The 15,581-nt window shown below is 42.8% G+C and overlaps 1 protein-coding gene across 1 annotated transcript in view; it reads right to left on the bottom strand.

The window, feature by feature from the left end:
- Positions 1-15,235, bottom strand: part of LOC140562129 (insulin receptor substrate 1-B) — a 58,435-nt gene extending 43,200 nt beyond the window's left edge. The window contains exon 1 of the mRNA XM_072687540.1: positions 14,476-15,235. Coding sequence (XP_072543641.1) covers positions 14,476-14,824 — 349 coding nt within the window. The 5' untranslated portion in view covers positions 14,825-15,235. The remainder of the gene's footprint in view (positions 1-14,475) is intronic.
- Positions 15,236-15,581: the final 346 nt, after the last annotated feature.

The following is a 15,581-nucleotide window of genomic DNA, read 5'->3' as shown; positions in this document are numbered from 1 at the left end:
CCAAACATTGCTATCGCTCTAGCTCTTCTTTATTGGGACTGTAAAAGTCTGTTTGCTCTGATCACCTGATGAACTAGATCTATCTGCTGTCAGCTGCCACAATATCGACAGGATGGCCCATTAGCCACCCTGACTGATTGGTATTCAATGAGCATACACACACACATGCACCGAGAAAATAGGTCACAAACAGCACTGCAGTAGGGCTTGGCTTGGTCAGTGCAAGAGGCATGGCATTAACTGTAACGCACGTTTGAGGAACTCTATAACCTCAGCGGACTCAGGACTCAGCCTCAAACCAGCTATAATTAGTTGACTTTGCTGAGACAGACTCAAACTCCAGGCTGAGGTACTTCATCTTACATTTACGACATCTGGCAGACGCTCTTATTCAGAGCAGCTTGCTTTTTTAAATCCACTTTCATCATTTTATGGAGGGAAGAACTCGTATAGGTATAACATGGTGTTCTCGCTCGGGGCAGGAAACTGGATCACAGTCTGCCATGCGAAAGGTGCCCATTATACTATATCAGGTAGAACATGACTTGTTTAATCCACAACCAGATGCACTCCTACCGCATGCTGGTATTTTCAGATCCTCGACCAGGTGCTTAGAACTAGCCTGTGGTCTATGAAGAGCTCTCAGCTACTAATGACAATTTTTGACCTGCTTTACCAGGCTTACCGAGTCAGTTCAGGCCTTATGAGTTATTATAGTTCTGAGACTTTACACCTGAAAGGGCATCCACTTTTGGTTACCTAAAGAACCATGGAAAAGGGATGTGTGGGTGTGTTAACAACCTTTTAAAGAACCCTTACGTGATGAAAGGGCTTTACAAATTGAAAGTTTACTTACATTTACACATCTCTACTACAAACATGGTTCTTTATAGAACCTAAAATTAATTCTCCTATGGCTTTGCCCCAGGAACCTCTTTTAAGAGTGTTGGTCAGATCTTTCTCCAAACATTCTAAGGACAACAGCAAACATTAGCATGTTGGGGTTTGTTTGTGTTTGTTCAGTCGGTGTACTCTGGCCTTTACAAATCTCAGTTATCACTGTGATAAAGGTATGGTGTAATATATTAGTTATTACTTCACATATTAGTTATTATTCACTTGTAGCATGTCTGAAACAAGGAAATTCTGCCTCAAATGCCTCTAACCTCTAACCAAAAAATAATGAAAAGGAGGGATGAGTCGATAAGGGAATTTTGGGTTGGTGTGGATGTCCAGTATTTTTCATGTACATCTGCCAGCAGTAACAATACCTTAACATTCATAACATGTCAAAACCGTGACTGGATTCACCTAGATCACATGCTGTCACACAAAAATGCTGTATCTCCAAAATCTCACTTTTACATGAGAAGGAAGGAACTTTCTTGACATTCAATGGGAGTCAGTGTAAAGAGATCTTCATTCCAAGGCATTTTGCAGTAGTTCTTCTGGACGTGATGACATTTGGACACTCAGGTAGATCAAAAAGTAAAAAACTGCAAAAACAGAGATGTATGACAGCAACAACACTTGGACACAGAAGTATTGGGACACCTGCTCATTCACTGTTTCTTCCAAATTCAAGGGTATTAAAAAAGTTTATCCTCTGTTGGAGCCACTGCATCTGCTGTCCAGAGAAGACTTTCAGAGCATTGCTTTGCTGTGAGGATCTGATTACATTCAGCAACAGAAGCATTAGAGAGGTCAGTATGTTGGATGATCACCACCCCACCTTACTCCCAGCCCCCCCAACTCATCCCAAAAGTATTGGATGGAGCTCTGTCATTCCAAAGAACACAGTTCCACTGCTCTACAGCTCAAAGCTGGGGGGCTTTATACCCCTTTAGCCTATGCTCCAGAGAGTCTTATTCAATTTGCAAAATTTACTTCTCTACAGGCAGACAGGCATCTGCTCATCTGTGTCAGCAAGGAGTGCAACCTAAAGTAGCTGAATGCATTCATTAGAAGGGGTGTCCACAAATATTTGGATATATAGGAGTCAAATCAAACCCCAACCTGCCTAAAGCTGATTACCGAAATCTGCTATCTTTGCCATCCTTAGAAAAAGTTTATTTCTGTGTAATTTATTCAGTAATCATTTACTGAGTATTACTGCCATGCTTTTATCATTGCCTGATAGCTAATACAAACTTGCTTCTGTGGACTGCAGAACGTAAATGGAACGTAAGTGTAATTCCCTGCATACCTCACTGTGTAATTAAATATGTAATTACACAATTAGACTCAAACAGTTTGGCAAAACGCAAATTATAACTCTGTGCTTCTAAGCTCCGAGCTGAAAACCAAAAGAAAAAGGCAGCGGGACAATCTGAGAAGCAGGGTTTAACCTAACGTCTGCCGTCATTATGGGTTTGAGCTTTTTGAGGCGGGGGGGTGGGGGGGGTCTGCGGCAGTGTTTTAGGCTGCGTGTCTGTTACCATACACCAGCACATTGAGCCAGGGAGGATCAGGGAAAGGGGGCGTGGGGGATGGTGGAGAGGCACAGTTACATAAGAGGTGTTTTGAAAGTGCGGAGACGACGGCGCAATAACAGTCTAAAAAAATCAATCCAATGACAAGGGAAATGATCCCTAAATAAAAAGCACAGAACCACAGCTGAATTAAAGAGCCCTTACACTCTGACCGGACTCACACACACATGCACTATGTTACTAAGTCACAATCAGTGATCAAAGGTGCTGAGGGGCTCAGTAGTTTACTCTGCATTGAAAAGAGCGAGATATGTTTATGTGAGGGATTGTTTCATAATGAGGACAAAGCGCTGCACCGAGGGCCAAAGTCCACTCCGGAGTGATTTCAGCTTTCAGCTCCTTTTAAAAGACTAGGAAGAGTGAGAGGCAGGGAGAGAAAAACAGCTGTGTGTGTCTGGGAGAGGGTGGGGGAGAAAAGGAGAAAGAGAGAGAGAGAGAGAGAGAGAGAGAGAAGTAGAAGAGAGCAGTAGAGTGAAGGGTAGTGTGTGTTCCTTCCAGAGTAAATAAAACCTGGGGTCTCCAAGTCTCTCCCTAGCTGCCAAGTGTCCCCGTCTGTCACACACACACATTCAACCTCTAAATGAGGTTCATTTCACACATGTGTTTCGTGTTATCACAGCACACAGAGATATAGAAACACACATGCATACACACACACACACACACACACACACACACTGAGAAGCTGGCACTACCCTATCATCTCCAATGCTTGCTGGACAGAATAATCCTAAACTATGGCCTGTCTTTAATTTTCCGTTCGCCGTGTTACGTGAGGACACTGCTTGTGGTCATTCTTTTTTACGAGTCGTGCTGAGCTTGATGTCAGCAATGACAGCAAGAACAGAGTGAGAGAAAGAGAGATAGAAAGAGAGAGAGAGAGGGTCTGCTGTTCACCACTGAGCCCTGGCAAAGGAAACCCAGTTCACTCACACAGGCACACAAAGTCTTGTAAAGACATCTGTGTGGGGTATTTCCATTGTCTGGTGTGTTACTGTAGCTGAGGAGTGACATACCTCCACCCGCAGCTAGCCCTGATCTGATCCCCTGATTTGACCAGCAGCAAATCTTTGCTCTTCATTAACCTTTCAAAAAAACATATTTCATCGTGGGGACCAGTCCCCCACTGCCTGTCCCCATGTCATCAAAATGTTCCTGTTTTCCATCATCCTGAGACTAGTCGGTCAAGGCAATGACCTGTAGAGCCACAGTACTGTATTTTCATTGCGAGAGGGAAAGTATCCAGGATGCTGAGTTGACTCTGTGAGTTATTGCACGGCGCTCTCACGCCCTGTTCTACAGGCTGATGTACCTGTTGGTCGAGCAGCAATCAGTATCAGGATCTGAACATCTGTCACATGATTGGAGCAGGACACTCCTCTGCAATTCCTGTAAATATGAATTAGCACCAGCGAGTTGAAGAACAAGTTGTTTACAGTAGACTTACCTTTTTAACAGAAACTAGATAATGTTGCTGTCAAGCAAAAAAAAAAAAGGTTAAATTTTTGCAGTTTTTCACTTTGATGTAACGCGAATCTGGCAGTTGTTCTTTTTATGTAAAAATGGTATGATGTATGGACCAATAGAAATGCTGCTAAATAACTTGGAACAAAATATTTTTTACACTGACATTATTTATTATCTAGGGCTTGGTATCACGATACATATCACGATACAGGGGTTACAGTTCAATATATTGCAAAAATATTGTCTCTCGTCACTTCCAGACTTGACTACTGCAACTCTCTTCTGGCTGGTCTCCCTCTGCGCACCATCAGGCCCCTGCAGCTCATCCAGAATGCAGCGGCACGGGTCGTCTTCAATGTCCCAAAATTTAGCCATGTCACTCCACTGCTGCGTTCTCTCCACTGGCTTCCTGTAGCTGCCCGCATCAGATTTAAAACCCTGACGCTGGCCTACAAAGCCAAGAACGGACCAGCCCCTCCGTATCTGATGGCAATGGTCAAAAGCCGATCCGCACCAAGAGCCCTCCGAGCTTCAAGTATGGCTCGGCTCGACCCACCATCCCTCAAAATCCGCGGAAGACAAGCGTCCAGGCTTTTTTCTGTCCTGGCACCAAAGTGGTGGAACGAGCTGCCCCTGGATGTCCAAACGGCCGAGTCACTCGCTGTCTTCAAACGCAGACTGAAGACCCACCTCTTCAGAGAGTACTTGGACGAATAGTTCTATGGTCGCCTTATTGTATTGTGTTTAGTAATGTCTAAGCTTGGAGGTATCTTTTGTATTATTAGTCTATTCTAACTAGCTAAGGCTTTTCTTGGGTAAATAGCAAAGCACTTTGTAAGTCGCTCTGGATAAGAGCATCTGCTAAATGCCGTAAATGTAAATGTAAATGTATTGTGATACTGTAAGCTATTTTTTTTTCCTTCAAATTTTAGGAAACCGGCCATAGTATAAAAACACCATCACATGCATACAATAAACCACTGTGTCACCAATCTTTGTATGTCAACTATTACAAAATCAATACTGTGTTTTTGAGAATTAATGCAGTCTTGCAAAACATAATACAGTGGTACTTTGATATATGAACATTTTATAGGGGTCTTATTATACAGTGTGCCAAAGACAATTCTGCATTTTCTGTTTCTGACAGAGTGCTGGAAAATGAGGGCTGTGAAGAAATGAGGCTTTAGCTCCTGACAGTCATACCACCACCATGTGAAGCTGTGAGAGTGTTTGTGTACGCGTTTGGACGTCCTGGTCTGGGGGCCGATGTTTAAAGGTTAAACTCTTAAGTCTTAAGACCTGCTCATCCTCTTAATATGCTGATAGTGCTCTGAGAGACGTAAACACACACATACACGCATATGATCCACATACACATGACTTCCAGGGAGAACACACTCTCACAAAAACAAACGATGCTGCACGGCATGTGATGTAGCATAAGGCCAGAAATACGTTTTCCCACCCAGGTCCTCTCTGTGCATTGAGTCTGTCTGTGAGCTACCATTATAAGCTCCGGGCAGGGGTTTCAAACCCTCTGTGCACGAGGAGGGGTGCAGTGGTCTGAAAATGTGAATAGTTTTTTGTGAATGTATATATGAAAAGTAAGGAGACAGCTTGTCTCCTTTCACAAATATAGGACATCATCCAACTAATGATGTTTTTACACTGTTTACTTACTTGTGCATTTTCATGTAATCTCTGCAAAGCTTGTGTTATCATTAAAGCAGCTGTTTATTAATACCCTCTTTGCAACACTCAGCTTTGTGTTCATCCGTCTTCTTTGGCATGACTAGTAGTATATTGAGTAATAATCTGGATTTTTTTGTCTGTATATCGTCACTGTCACGCAAAAACCTTGGCTGTGACTGAAATGAATCCCTACCCTCTATGTGGTGGTAGAAACACCAGTGAATTCAGACACTTCTTTAACATCAACATGCGCCAGCACCCGCCACACAAACAAAGACGTGAGTGTCTGAGCTGTGTTTAAAGCTCCGTACACCCAGGAAGTGAAATGTGAATCAGTAAAGGTACTGAAAGCTGTTCATGGAATAATCTTTGATCGTTATGTTGCTTAGGAACTTAAGCCTCCCATTAACGAACTACATGGGAAAATATGTGAAATTCACGGTGGTCAGTGGCTCGTAACGATCGCTTGCCTATATGAGCAAACGTCATCAGCTCCAGTTCGTTCCACTGCCTGTTGCTAAGTAACGCCACTCACAGTGCTTTTTGGTCCATTACATCAGCTGATGTAATGAGCTACGCTGTTTACTATAAATTATGAGTGCACTGTGGGGGATTATAGTGCCCCTAGAATCAAGTTCAAATTCCACGTTACAATTCCGACAAAAATGGCCGACATATCTATTGGTGAACATAAAATGAATCCATTTATAACATTTTTCATTTAATTTCTGTATATATGATCATATTTGATTGCTATTTATTTCCTTTGTTCATTTTAACTTTTTCTTTTTACTATTTATGTTATGCTATTTTTAAATTTTATACTGATTAATTTGACTTTTCATTTCACTTTATTTCAGCAAAAATTTACATTTTTATTTTACATAATACTTCAATAATTTAGTCTCCCCCTTTTAAGCATTTTAAACACATAAAATCTTTATACACTGACTTCCATGTGTGGATCAAATATGTCAAGACTGGAATAATTTCCAAGGTAGTTAGGAATAATGTTTCAAATACTGTCAAATTACTGTCAAATATTTACATGTGTTTTGTAAAAGTGCACCTGGTTAGTCTTTAACCTCTTAAAACTCCTCAGGACTACCAGTGGTTCTTGTTTTTTATTTCCTGTGCTTTGCATATAGTTACTGATTATGCTAATGCTTAGGGTGTAATACGTCACAGAGCATAGGGATTTAATAGGGTAAATTACTACTAAGTAGAGTTGCACAACGTACTAAAAGTTCAGTAGGTTTTTCAGTACTGCAGTTTAGCAAACACTTTACAAAATAATTTATAAAAAGTTTGAAGATCACAATGTAACAAAGCTGTAATATGATACTGAACATTTCTATGTTCAGTCCAATAAATCTGGCTGGTGTTGTATAGTGGGTAACGACACCCCACGACAGACTAGAGGTCAGTTCTCTGTCCAGCACCACACAAACACACCAAAATACACTAAAACGGAGTCTTTGGGTAAGATGTTTTACTCTGCATTGGCCTACCTGTGTTACATGATTCAAAGGTGTCACTCTGCACACAGCATCAACCAACTGTCAAAGAATGTAAAAGAATAAATCTAAATAAAAATATGGGATGGGTTTACAATATTTTCCATTCAGTGTTAAGGCTCCATTCAGAATGCTATGTATCCATGGACTAGGCTTAATCCCTGTCTGAGAAACTGACTCACAGAGATTCCCAGATCTAGATTAAGGCTGTGCCTACACTTAAACAATTTACAGTGGTGATTCACTGTAATTTATTGCACGAATAAGCATAATCCATGTTCAGGGTTCCGACCCTTAGTGTTCAGATACTGAGAGTGCGCGAAACTCACTTGCTTGCATCTATGCGTGTGCATCCATGTTGTGTTTTGGGCCTTGAGTTTAATTTGCACAATTAGCCTGTACAGTAAACAGCTCTATGCAGTTTAGATGCTTGGTGCTGTCTGGCAAACTATGAATTTTAAAAGCCAATGATAGAACGGCGCTGCTCATTCTTCTGAACGCAGGCTGTTTTTGCTCCAGTAATGAAGAATGTCAAACACATTTAATCTCAACGCTTTGCAGTGTCTGGTACAGCATGGTCATCGTTTCCCAGAACCGCGCTGGCCTTAAGTGGTGCCTCGACGAAAGACTGACTGCTGCCTTTCTTAAAACAGCATGTATTCATTTATTTGGTTTCTACCTCAAAAACGGTCTTCCTGGACACTGCTTTTGCAAGCGAGAAATGTCTTATGGGTTACAATCAAAGGAACCCAGTGACCCCCCCACCCCTTGCTTTGTGGCTCGGTTGTGGACCAGCTGAAAAATAAAAAGTCTCTCTCTTGTAATTCAGCCAATTAAAGTGGGAAATTTCTGGCGGGGACAGAATGAGAGAATGAGGTCAGCTTTAGTGTGTGTGTGCGTGTGTGAGAGTGAGTGGTGTGACTGTGTGTTGTGAGCATGGGTGTGCGTTAAGGCAAGTAGGGCTGATTCTCAGTGTAACTGAGAGTAAGTAAACAGCTGGGGATTTAATACGCCGACAGCGAGAAACAAACAGCATTATCCCGTGGAAGTGTGCTACTACCCGGTGACATCAACTTACGTAATTACAAAGCGCACAGTGTGGCGCTAGACACAACGACAGCCCTACTCTCTTGTTAAACACAAGCACACGTCTCTCCCGAACTTCAGACGTGAGGTGAGCCAGCACAAGGTCATCCAATGGGAACTGGCTAGACTTTTAGTAGAGTTTGAGGACAAGCTGTGCTGTAATGTGGTGTTGCCTGGGGTCAAACTATAGGAAATAGCCATGTAGCAGACCAAAGCTCCTGTGATCCGGTTTATTACGCTGGATTTAGCTAGTAGTTAAAATAGCACTGGCTCGGCCTGCCGTCAGCCCAGTCTGAGTGTGTGTGTGTATGTGTGGGAGGCAGAGACAGCACAAGAACATAGACAATAATTACCAACACATTAAGGAGATGAGCAAGGATTAAAAGAGTTTAACCTTTCAACACTAGTCACTGACTGGGATTTCTCTTTCTCTCTAACACACACACACACATTTCTCCTTGAGATGGTGGTGGCAATGTGGTGGTGCTGTGTGATGTAAACAAACTTAGCTCTCTTTAGCCAAAGTTGATCTTCTGTACCTGATCTGCAAACATAGACAAACTCACCATTTGTCCACGACACCTAGAGCTCCACACAGTTCTGTACTCAACTGAAGACTGTTTGACCTTTATTTTTATATTTAATAATATTATAATTCTTCATAGACATTCATATTTTACACTCTTAAAAAATACAAGGGGTTCTTTGATCGATGCCATAGAAGAACCACCTTTGGTTCCATAAAGAAGCATGTTTGTTAAGTGTGAAGAACATTTAAATTGGTACAGAACCTTTACATCAAGTGAAGGTTCTATAGAAGGTTCTTCAAAAATACTAACATGGTTGGTTCTTAACAGAACCAAAAGTGATGCTACGCCATTGCTCAAGAAACCCTTTGAAAAACCTTTATGTTCAAGGGTGTGGGACTTATTATTGAGGAACTACACAGAAAATGTGTTATTATTAGGTTATGGGATTGCATACTAGAGGTCTAGGCCTAAACTTGGACATAAGTACTTTAGCTTACTGAAGAGCCCATATCACAACATAGTCCCTCTGGTTTCCGGAATAAAGGAGTTCGTGATGGAGTACGTAAACACTGATGCAGTTTTAAAACACTCCAATTAGCCTGTTGTAAATTCATTGTTTTTGTGATGTCACAAGCCTACAGCAGTTTGGCCCCGCCCAATCACACTGAAGTCATAAAGAGTGTTTCAGCCCAAACTGTTTATTTTAAACGAGGCACAAAAGAGGGCAGACCTGTTACATATATCTTAATGTATTAAAATCCAGTAACAAAAACACCTAGTTAAGCTTTTATTAAGGTATAAAGAGAGGTCAGAAAACAGTCCAAACAAATGGTCATGTTTTGGGTCCTTAAACCCAAGTTCTAAGATGACCTCAGGGGGGAAATGGAAACACAGGCAAAATGGAGGATATGGACCCTTTTAATGAAAAGTGAATCATGAATCATAACACACTTTCCAACCGTACAGAGATGTGTTTCAGAGTGAGTATCAGTATCTGAAAGGGGCTCTGATCTGGTGTAGGGTTTTACGTAAGTAGGAGGTAGGTGGGGTGGTGGGAGTGGGAGTAGGAGGTGAAACATGATATTATTGGTTAATATTATTATTCCCGGCACGCTGGTGCATGGTGACATAACCATAAATCAGGAGTCATTACATTCTGATGGAGGATTATGGAACATCTTTGAAACAATATGATATAATGAGTTGCTTAAAATAACCAGAGACATAACATGGGGAAAAAGGTCCATTTTGGTTTCAGGTTCACTTTAAGCCAAAAACGTTTACCTTCACCTTAAATTACCGATTTGGTTCTCTGACAGTGACGACGCCCTGAGCACACCAAAATCATTCCATGAGTACAGGAAAGGATGTGGAACACCAGCAGACTAAAACATGCTGTCGGTTTCGTCGCAGTGTGTGTGTGGACGAGTCGGCTGGTGTATGAAGCTGTTCTCCTGGCATAATGTCTCCTCCTGCCTCACAGCTGAACAAATAGAAAGCTCTGAAATATCCACTCCAATCTGTGTGTCCTCCACCAGGCCTTCTTTCTGTACAGGTGAGCTTCCCAGGACCTTCTCTGCTCTAAGTGTGTGTGTGTCAGTCAGGACTAGCATGTCTGTCGACGCTTGGTCTCCGAACTAGATTGTTCAGCATTGTTCAAACATGCTGGTTCATAACATTCCTCTCTTTTCCAAACTTTTCCACAGTAAAAAGCCTCCAATGACTAACTGTGGTCTCCATATTCAAACTGTGGCTACAGCCGTAATGGGCAGAAGAAAGAGAGCCTGGGCTCCAGAAAGCCTGTCAATGGGAAAATATTTGTCCATGTGCATCGCCTTACCCCCTACCCATAATTCAATGTTCTCTCTCGGGGTGCAAGGGGGGGGGGGCGAATACTTTCACTCGTACCAGTACAGTGCATACCAATGGCTCCGGTTACACCATAAACTTTGGTTACTGAATAAAAAAAAATCCCAATCCTGGTTTTTGTCTCTAAAACCAAACTGGAATATCTGGAATTCAAACAACAGCTTGAGTGGGCTTGCATTGGATTTGTGGGGTACACGTTCTCTTGGCAAGCTCGAAGCTTTAAATTTAAATTAACCACCATAACTGAACAAATGAACAAATAAATAAAGGAATGAATGACCTGGAACTGGACAAGAGGCTGAGGAATTTGCTTTGGTTTCGGTTGAGTGAGGATGTATGTTCTTCGTCCAAATTCGAACACACGAACCAGCAGAAGCAAATGGACAAATAAACGAATAAAGGAATTTATTCACTGGAATTCAGACCATGATTTGCTTTGAGTTTTCTTTGGCTTTGTGTTTGGCTGAGTGAGGATGTATGTTCTTCATCCAAATTTGCAAGCAAATGGACAAACACAAATAAATACATTTTAAAAATGAATTAGTGGTTTATTTCATTGCTATCATGCAAAATCCTCTAAAATGGAAACCTTTCAATGGAAGTCAAAATTATTCCACGTCATTTAGAAGCATTTCTACTGGTCAGTTCATCATGAAATTTGAACACAAGGTAATGAACGACTGCCAGATTCCAAAATAAAGATGTATGTTTTTTGTGTGATGGCGAAGCCATGCTTTTTGTGCAAGTTTATCTAGATGAATGAACAAACGAGCAAACAAATGAAGCATTGACTGAATGGACAAATTGGGGAAATCAAAGGCCTTGCTATCGACATGCCTCGCTGAATGAAGCATTTACTGAGAGAACGCAGGAAAAAACGGCCTTTGTGGAGGCAGACCTAAAAGATGCCTACGACAGATGTCAAAACGTCTGAGCACCCCATCAGTGGGGTGCTGGGTTTGTTTTACGAGCCATGCGGATCATGGTTTATGGCTGACAACTGCGGGATCTCCTGCTCTCTACACCCCTCCACCACCTTACGAGCTCTCTCCTTTTCCTTCCGTATGTCGTTCTCTCGCTCTGCAGAGCCCTGTGTTTACTTCAACTTCAGCTTCATTAAATAGAACACTGATAAACGCATGCATGATCATCCTATGAATGAATTGGCAGAACCTTGTATCTCCATATTTGCCTTTTGTCACTTTTTGATTTTATGTGAATCTGACTGTTGTTCTTTACATTGTGTCCCGATTTCATGACGAGTGGACCAATAGAAAGACTTCAAAATGACTGTGAAGTTCAGAAGATTACCGTGACGATATGGTGGTTATGATGTTGATGATGTGCACATTTTTGAGTCAAGTAAAACGCTTTCTTGCAGTGCACCAGAGTGTAGGTGTCTTAAAGAAGAGAAGGGGCTTAGAGAAGCTGTCAGGACACACCGTGCAGACCACACACTCTCATGAACTCGTCCTTACATAATAACCCACCAGCACCTTGTAATAGCACCTTGACCTACCACTTTCATTCGCCAAGACGGTGTCACATGTTTCATCAGTGCTGTCTTCTCAGGTAGAGTCACAGGCGGCCAGCAGATCGCTTGATTATGGCACAGAGTCACGGTCACTGACCTTTTCCTTTCTGTTTACTCTACGCTAGCTTCAGGTCCAGTCCCATTACAAAATGGATGTTAGCTGTGAGGTCTGGAGTCATTTGGCATTCAGTATACAGCATGAGGGGTGTGATCTATAAATTGTAGCACCTTAAAGCTAGAAGGATAACTGGCTATTGACTGCATTTCATACTCTTGCAAGGAAATAAAAAATGACCGGGCTTCTACCACAACAGCAGAGATCTATACACGGTTCCTCCACAGCCAAGAAGCACTTTTTGTGAATTGCTCTGGGCCTTTTCTTTTGTTTCATGTAAAATCTTCTGCAGACTTTTGCGTGTATCAGCAAAAGTGAAGCACAAAAAGCTTCAGTGTCCACGCAGTTGCTGGCCCAGGCTGATTTACAGAGAGGCAGAAGAACTCGTCTTGTTTTCTCACACAGCTGAGGCTGGGGTCTTCACATGGAGATGTTTTGTTTTTCTTGTTTTTGAAGGCTTTTATAGAAAGCTCCAGAGATATGGTTAACTGGAAAAGGAATGAGCCCCAGTGAAGCTGGGCGATAAGCCACGACCTCAGCATGGCAGCGTGGATAAGAAACAACCACAGCGTAACTTGAACGTGAGTCTTCTGAGACTCTTCTGAGAGGTTCTCCAAAAGCCCCAGCCGGTTCATTCACTGCAACAATTCCGATTCCACACACTGTACGCATGCATCTGCAGTAGGAGAACTTAACTAGTGCATTAGTAGAAGAAGAGTCACCTAAACTCATCCTGATAAACAAAAAATACTTCACCGTAAAACCACTTGAGTGGAAGTACAGAATAAGGAGTAACTTATAGAACTGCAGCTGAATATCCAGCATTTAACAGCTAGGGAACTTCGTTTAGTCATTTGTCGTTGTTGCTGGGATCCTTTTGGTGTAAACTGAAGTGATAATCCTTAAACCGTATGACTTAAAGCAGTGCAGACACTGTCCCCACACTGTCCCCAACATAAAATAATGACATTAAATTCATGCTAAAATGTAGCAAAAGTTAAAAAAAATACACTGAAGAAATGGTTCATAATTTAAACATGTAAAGTGGCTTCTAATGAATTAAATATGTAATGGCAACACAACTGTTTTCTTGTGCTTTACTTTTTTTGGCAAAGGTTGTGTTTATGTTATACATTTCGTTCAGTTGCAACCACTTTTAAACCATGTTAACTCAAGGTAACATTTGTTTGGTCTAGACACCCCTCTGTTATTATACTTTTCCTATGTGTACATAGCACAGTCACTTTACCACTCCCTGTGTTTATTTTTTTTTTTGTTATATTTACTATGTTGTTGCTGTCCAATAAAAAGCATGTATCTCCAAAATAGTGACTTTACAGGAGAAGGTAAAAATGGTCTTAACTGGAAGTTAATGTAAAATAAAAAAAAGTTTATTCCAAGTCATTTAGAGCATTTCTATTTATATATCCAGTTATTTACACAGTGTAGAGAGCAGCCACAGGGTTCAGCCCCTGGGGACAATGCATAGGTTTAATTGTACACCACTGATATTATCTTATTTTGTTTACTATATTATTTTCCAATTTTCTTTTTATATCTCTGTATATAGGTACGTTCCGCTCCTGTGTTATTACCATTTCCACTGTTTGCTATCTATCTATTTATCTATCTATGTATTTATCTATCTGTCTGCCTATCTTGCTATGTATCTACCTTCACACAGAGATTTGAGAATTAAAGAACGCATTAACAAATACTCAAGAAAGTTCTCCATCAAATCCATCAACATTTTACTTGAATGCATGTGAGGCAGCTGAGTAAAACGTACTACCTTCAGTACTGAGCCACTCAGAAGTGACTAAAGTGACTGGAGTGCTCTGATCCAGCAGCCTTGGGTTTGTACTACAAGCACATGCTTCCCAGGCTGGCCACAATAACACTGCAGGCTGCAGCACAGCCCCCCCAGCACTCACTCACTCACTCACTCATCCTCGCCTGTCTTTAACACGGCACGTGAGCACGCCGAGAGCTGTAAAAAAAGTTAACGCTGCAGTCACGACTTGCCACGTTAACGCTGGCTTTAACAAGTGGAACTCCACGTGCACAACAAGCAGGAGTATACGCCCGATGCAGAGCATGCACGCTGGTTTGGAGTGTATGTGTGTGTGTGTGCGTGCGTGCATGTGTGCTGAAATCAGACGGGACTCACTTTTGCACTGGAGCTCCACCATCGCCTGGTACCACTCGTCCTGGTCGGCCTCGTTCTCGGCGGCCACGGCGAAGCTCTCGGCGCGCGTGTACAGCACGATCATGTGCTTGTTCTTGGCGTCGGCGCGCTTGTTGATGTTGAAGCACGTCTCGAGCACCACGGCCCGCTTGGGCACGGGCGCTTTGCCGCGGAATTTCTTCTCGCTCTCGTAGTACTCGAGGCGCGCGGGGCCGCGCTCGGACGCCGCGCGTAGCACGAAGTAGCGCCGGTGCATGGACTTGTGCTTGCGGAGGTAGCCGCTTTTGCGCACGTCCTCGCAGCTCGGCGCCTCGCAGCCCTGCGACTCCATGCTCCTCAGCTCCAAGTTTGAGCCGAAACGAACCAGCTAAGAAGAGAGCGTTGCGCGCTCTCCCTCTCCCTCTCTCTCCCCTTCAGAAAAGTCGCTCGTGTGAACGCGAGAGAGGGAGAGAGAGAGGAAGGGAGGGAGAGAGAGAGAGAGAGTGCTCGCAGTGATCTTCCTCCCCCTCGCCAAAAATAATGTCATTAGCTTTAAACGGGGCTTGTCTGAGCTAAATCGGTGGTGTCCCTCTCCTTTAGACAAGCACACACACACACACACACGAGGCGCCGTCCACGACGAAAACGCGTCCCGGCCCAGCCTGTTTACAAAGCTGAGGACTTCAATCTCATTACTGTACAGTAGGACGGAGTGTGGGACTGCTCTCCGCCTCTAAAGCCTTTTAGCCTAGCCCACGGACGGAGCTACTGTGGTGGCCTGCCTGTCTGTCACTCGGCGTCCCTCTGTACTTACAGTGTGTGAAAGAGAGAGAGAGAAGGGGGGGAGGTATAGAGCAAGAGGGGGGAGGTATAGAGCACGAGGCTGGCTGTGCAGACTCGGATTTCATTCACTGCTTCGCCGTCCTCGCCATTCTCTGTTTGGCCAAACTTCCCCTTCACTAGCCTCACTTCTGACGCGCTGTTTTAAAAAGTTCGCTAATGACCGAAATCGTGATTGTTACATCGACAAGATTCTCTCTGTTAAACGTGCTGGAATGTTCATCAACGACATAAATGGAACGGTCGCTTAGTTGCGGAGCGTTCTAAAG

This window comes from Salminus brasiliensis, chromosome 9, assembly GCF_030463535.1.
Source record: "Salminus brasiliensis chromosome 9, fSalBra1.hap2, whole genome shotgun sequence".
NCBI lineage: Eukaryota > Metazoa > Chordata > Actinopteri > Characiformes > Bryconidae > Salminus > Salminus brasiliensis.
This window is presented reverse-complemented; position numbering and strand designations above follow the sequence as displayed.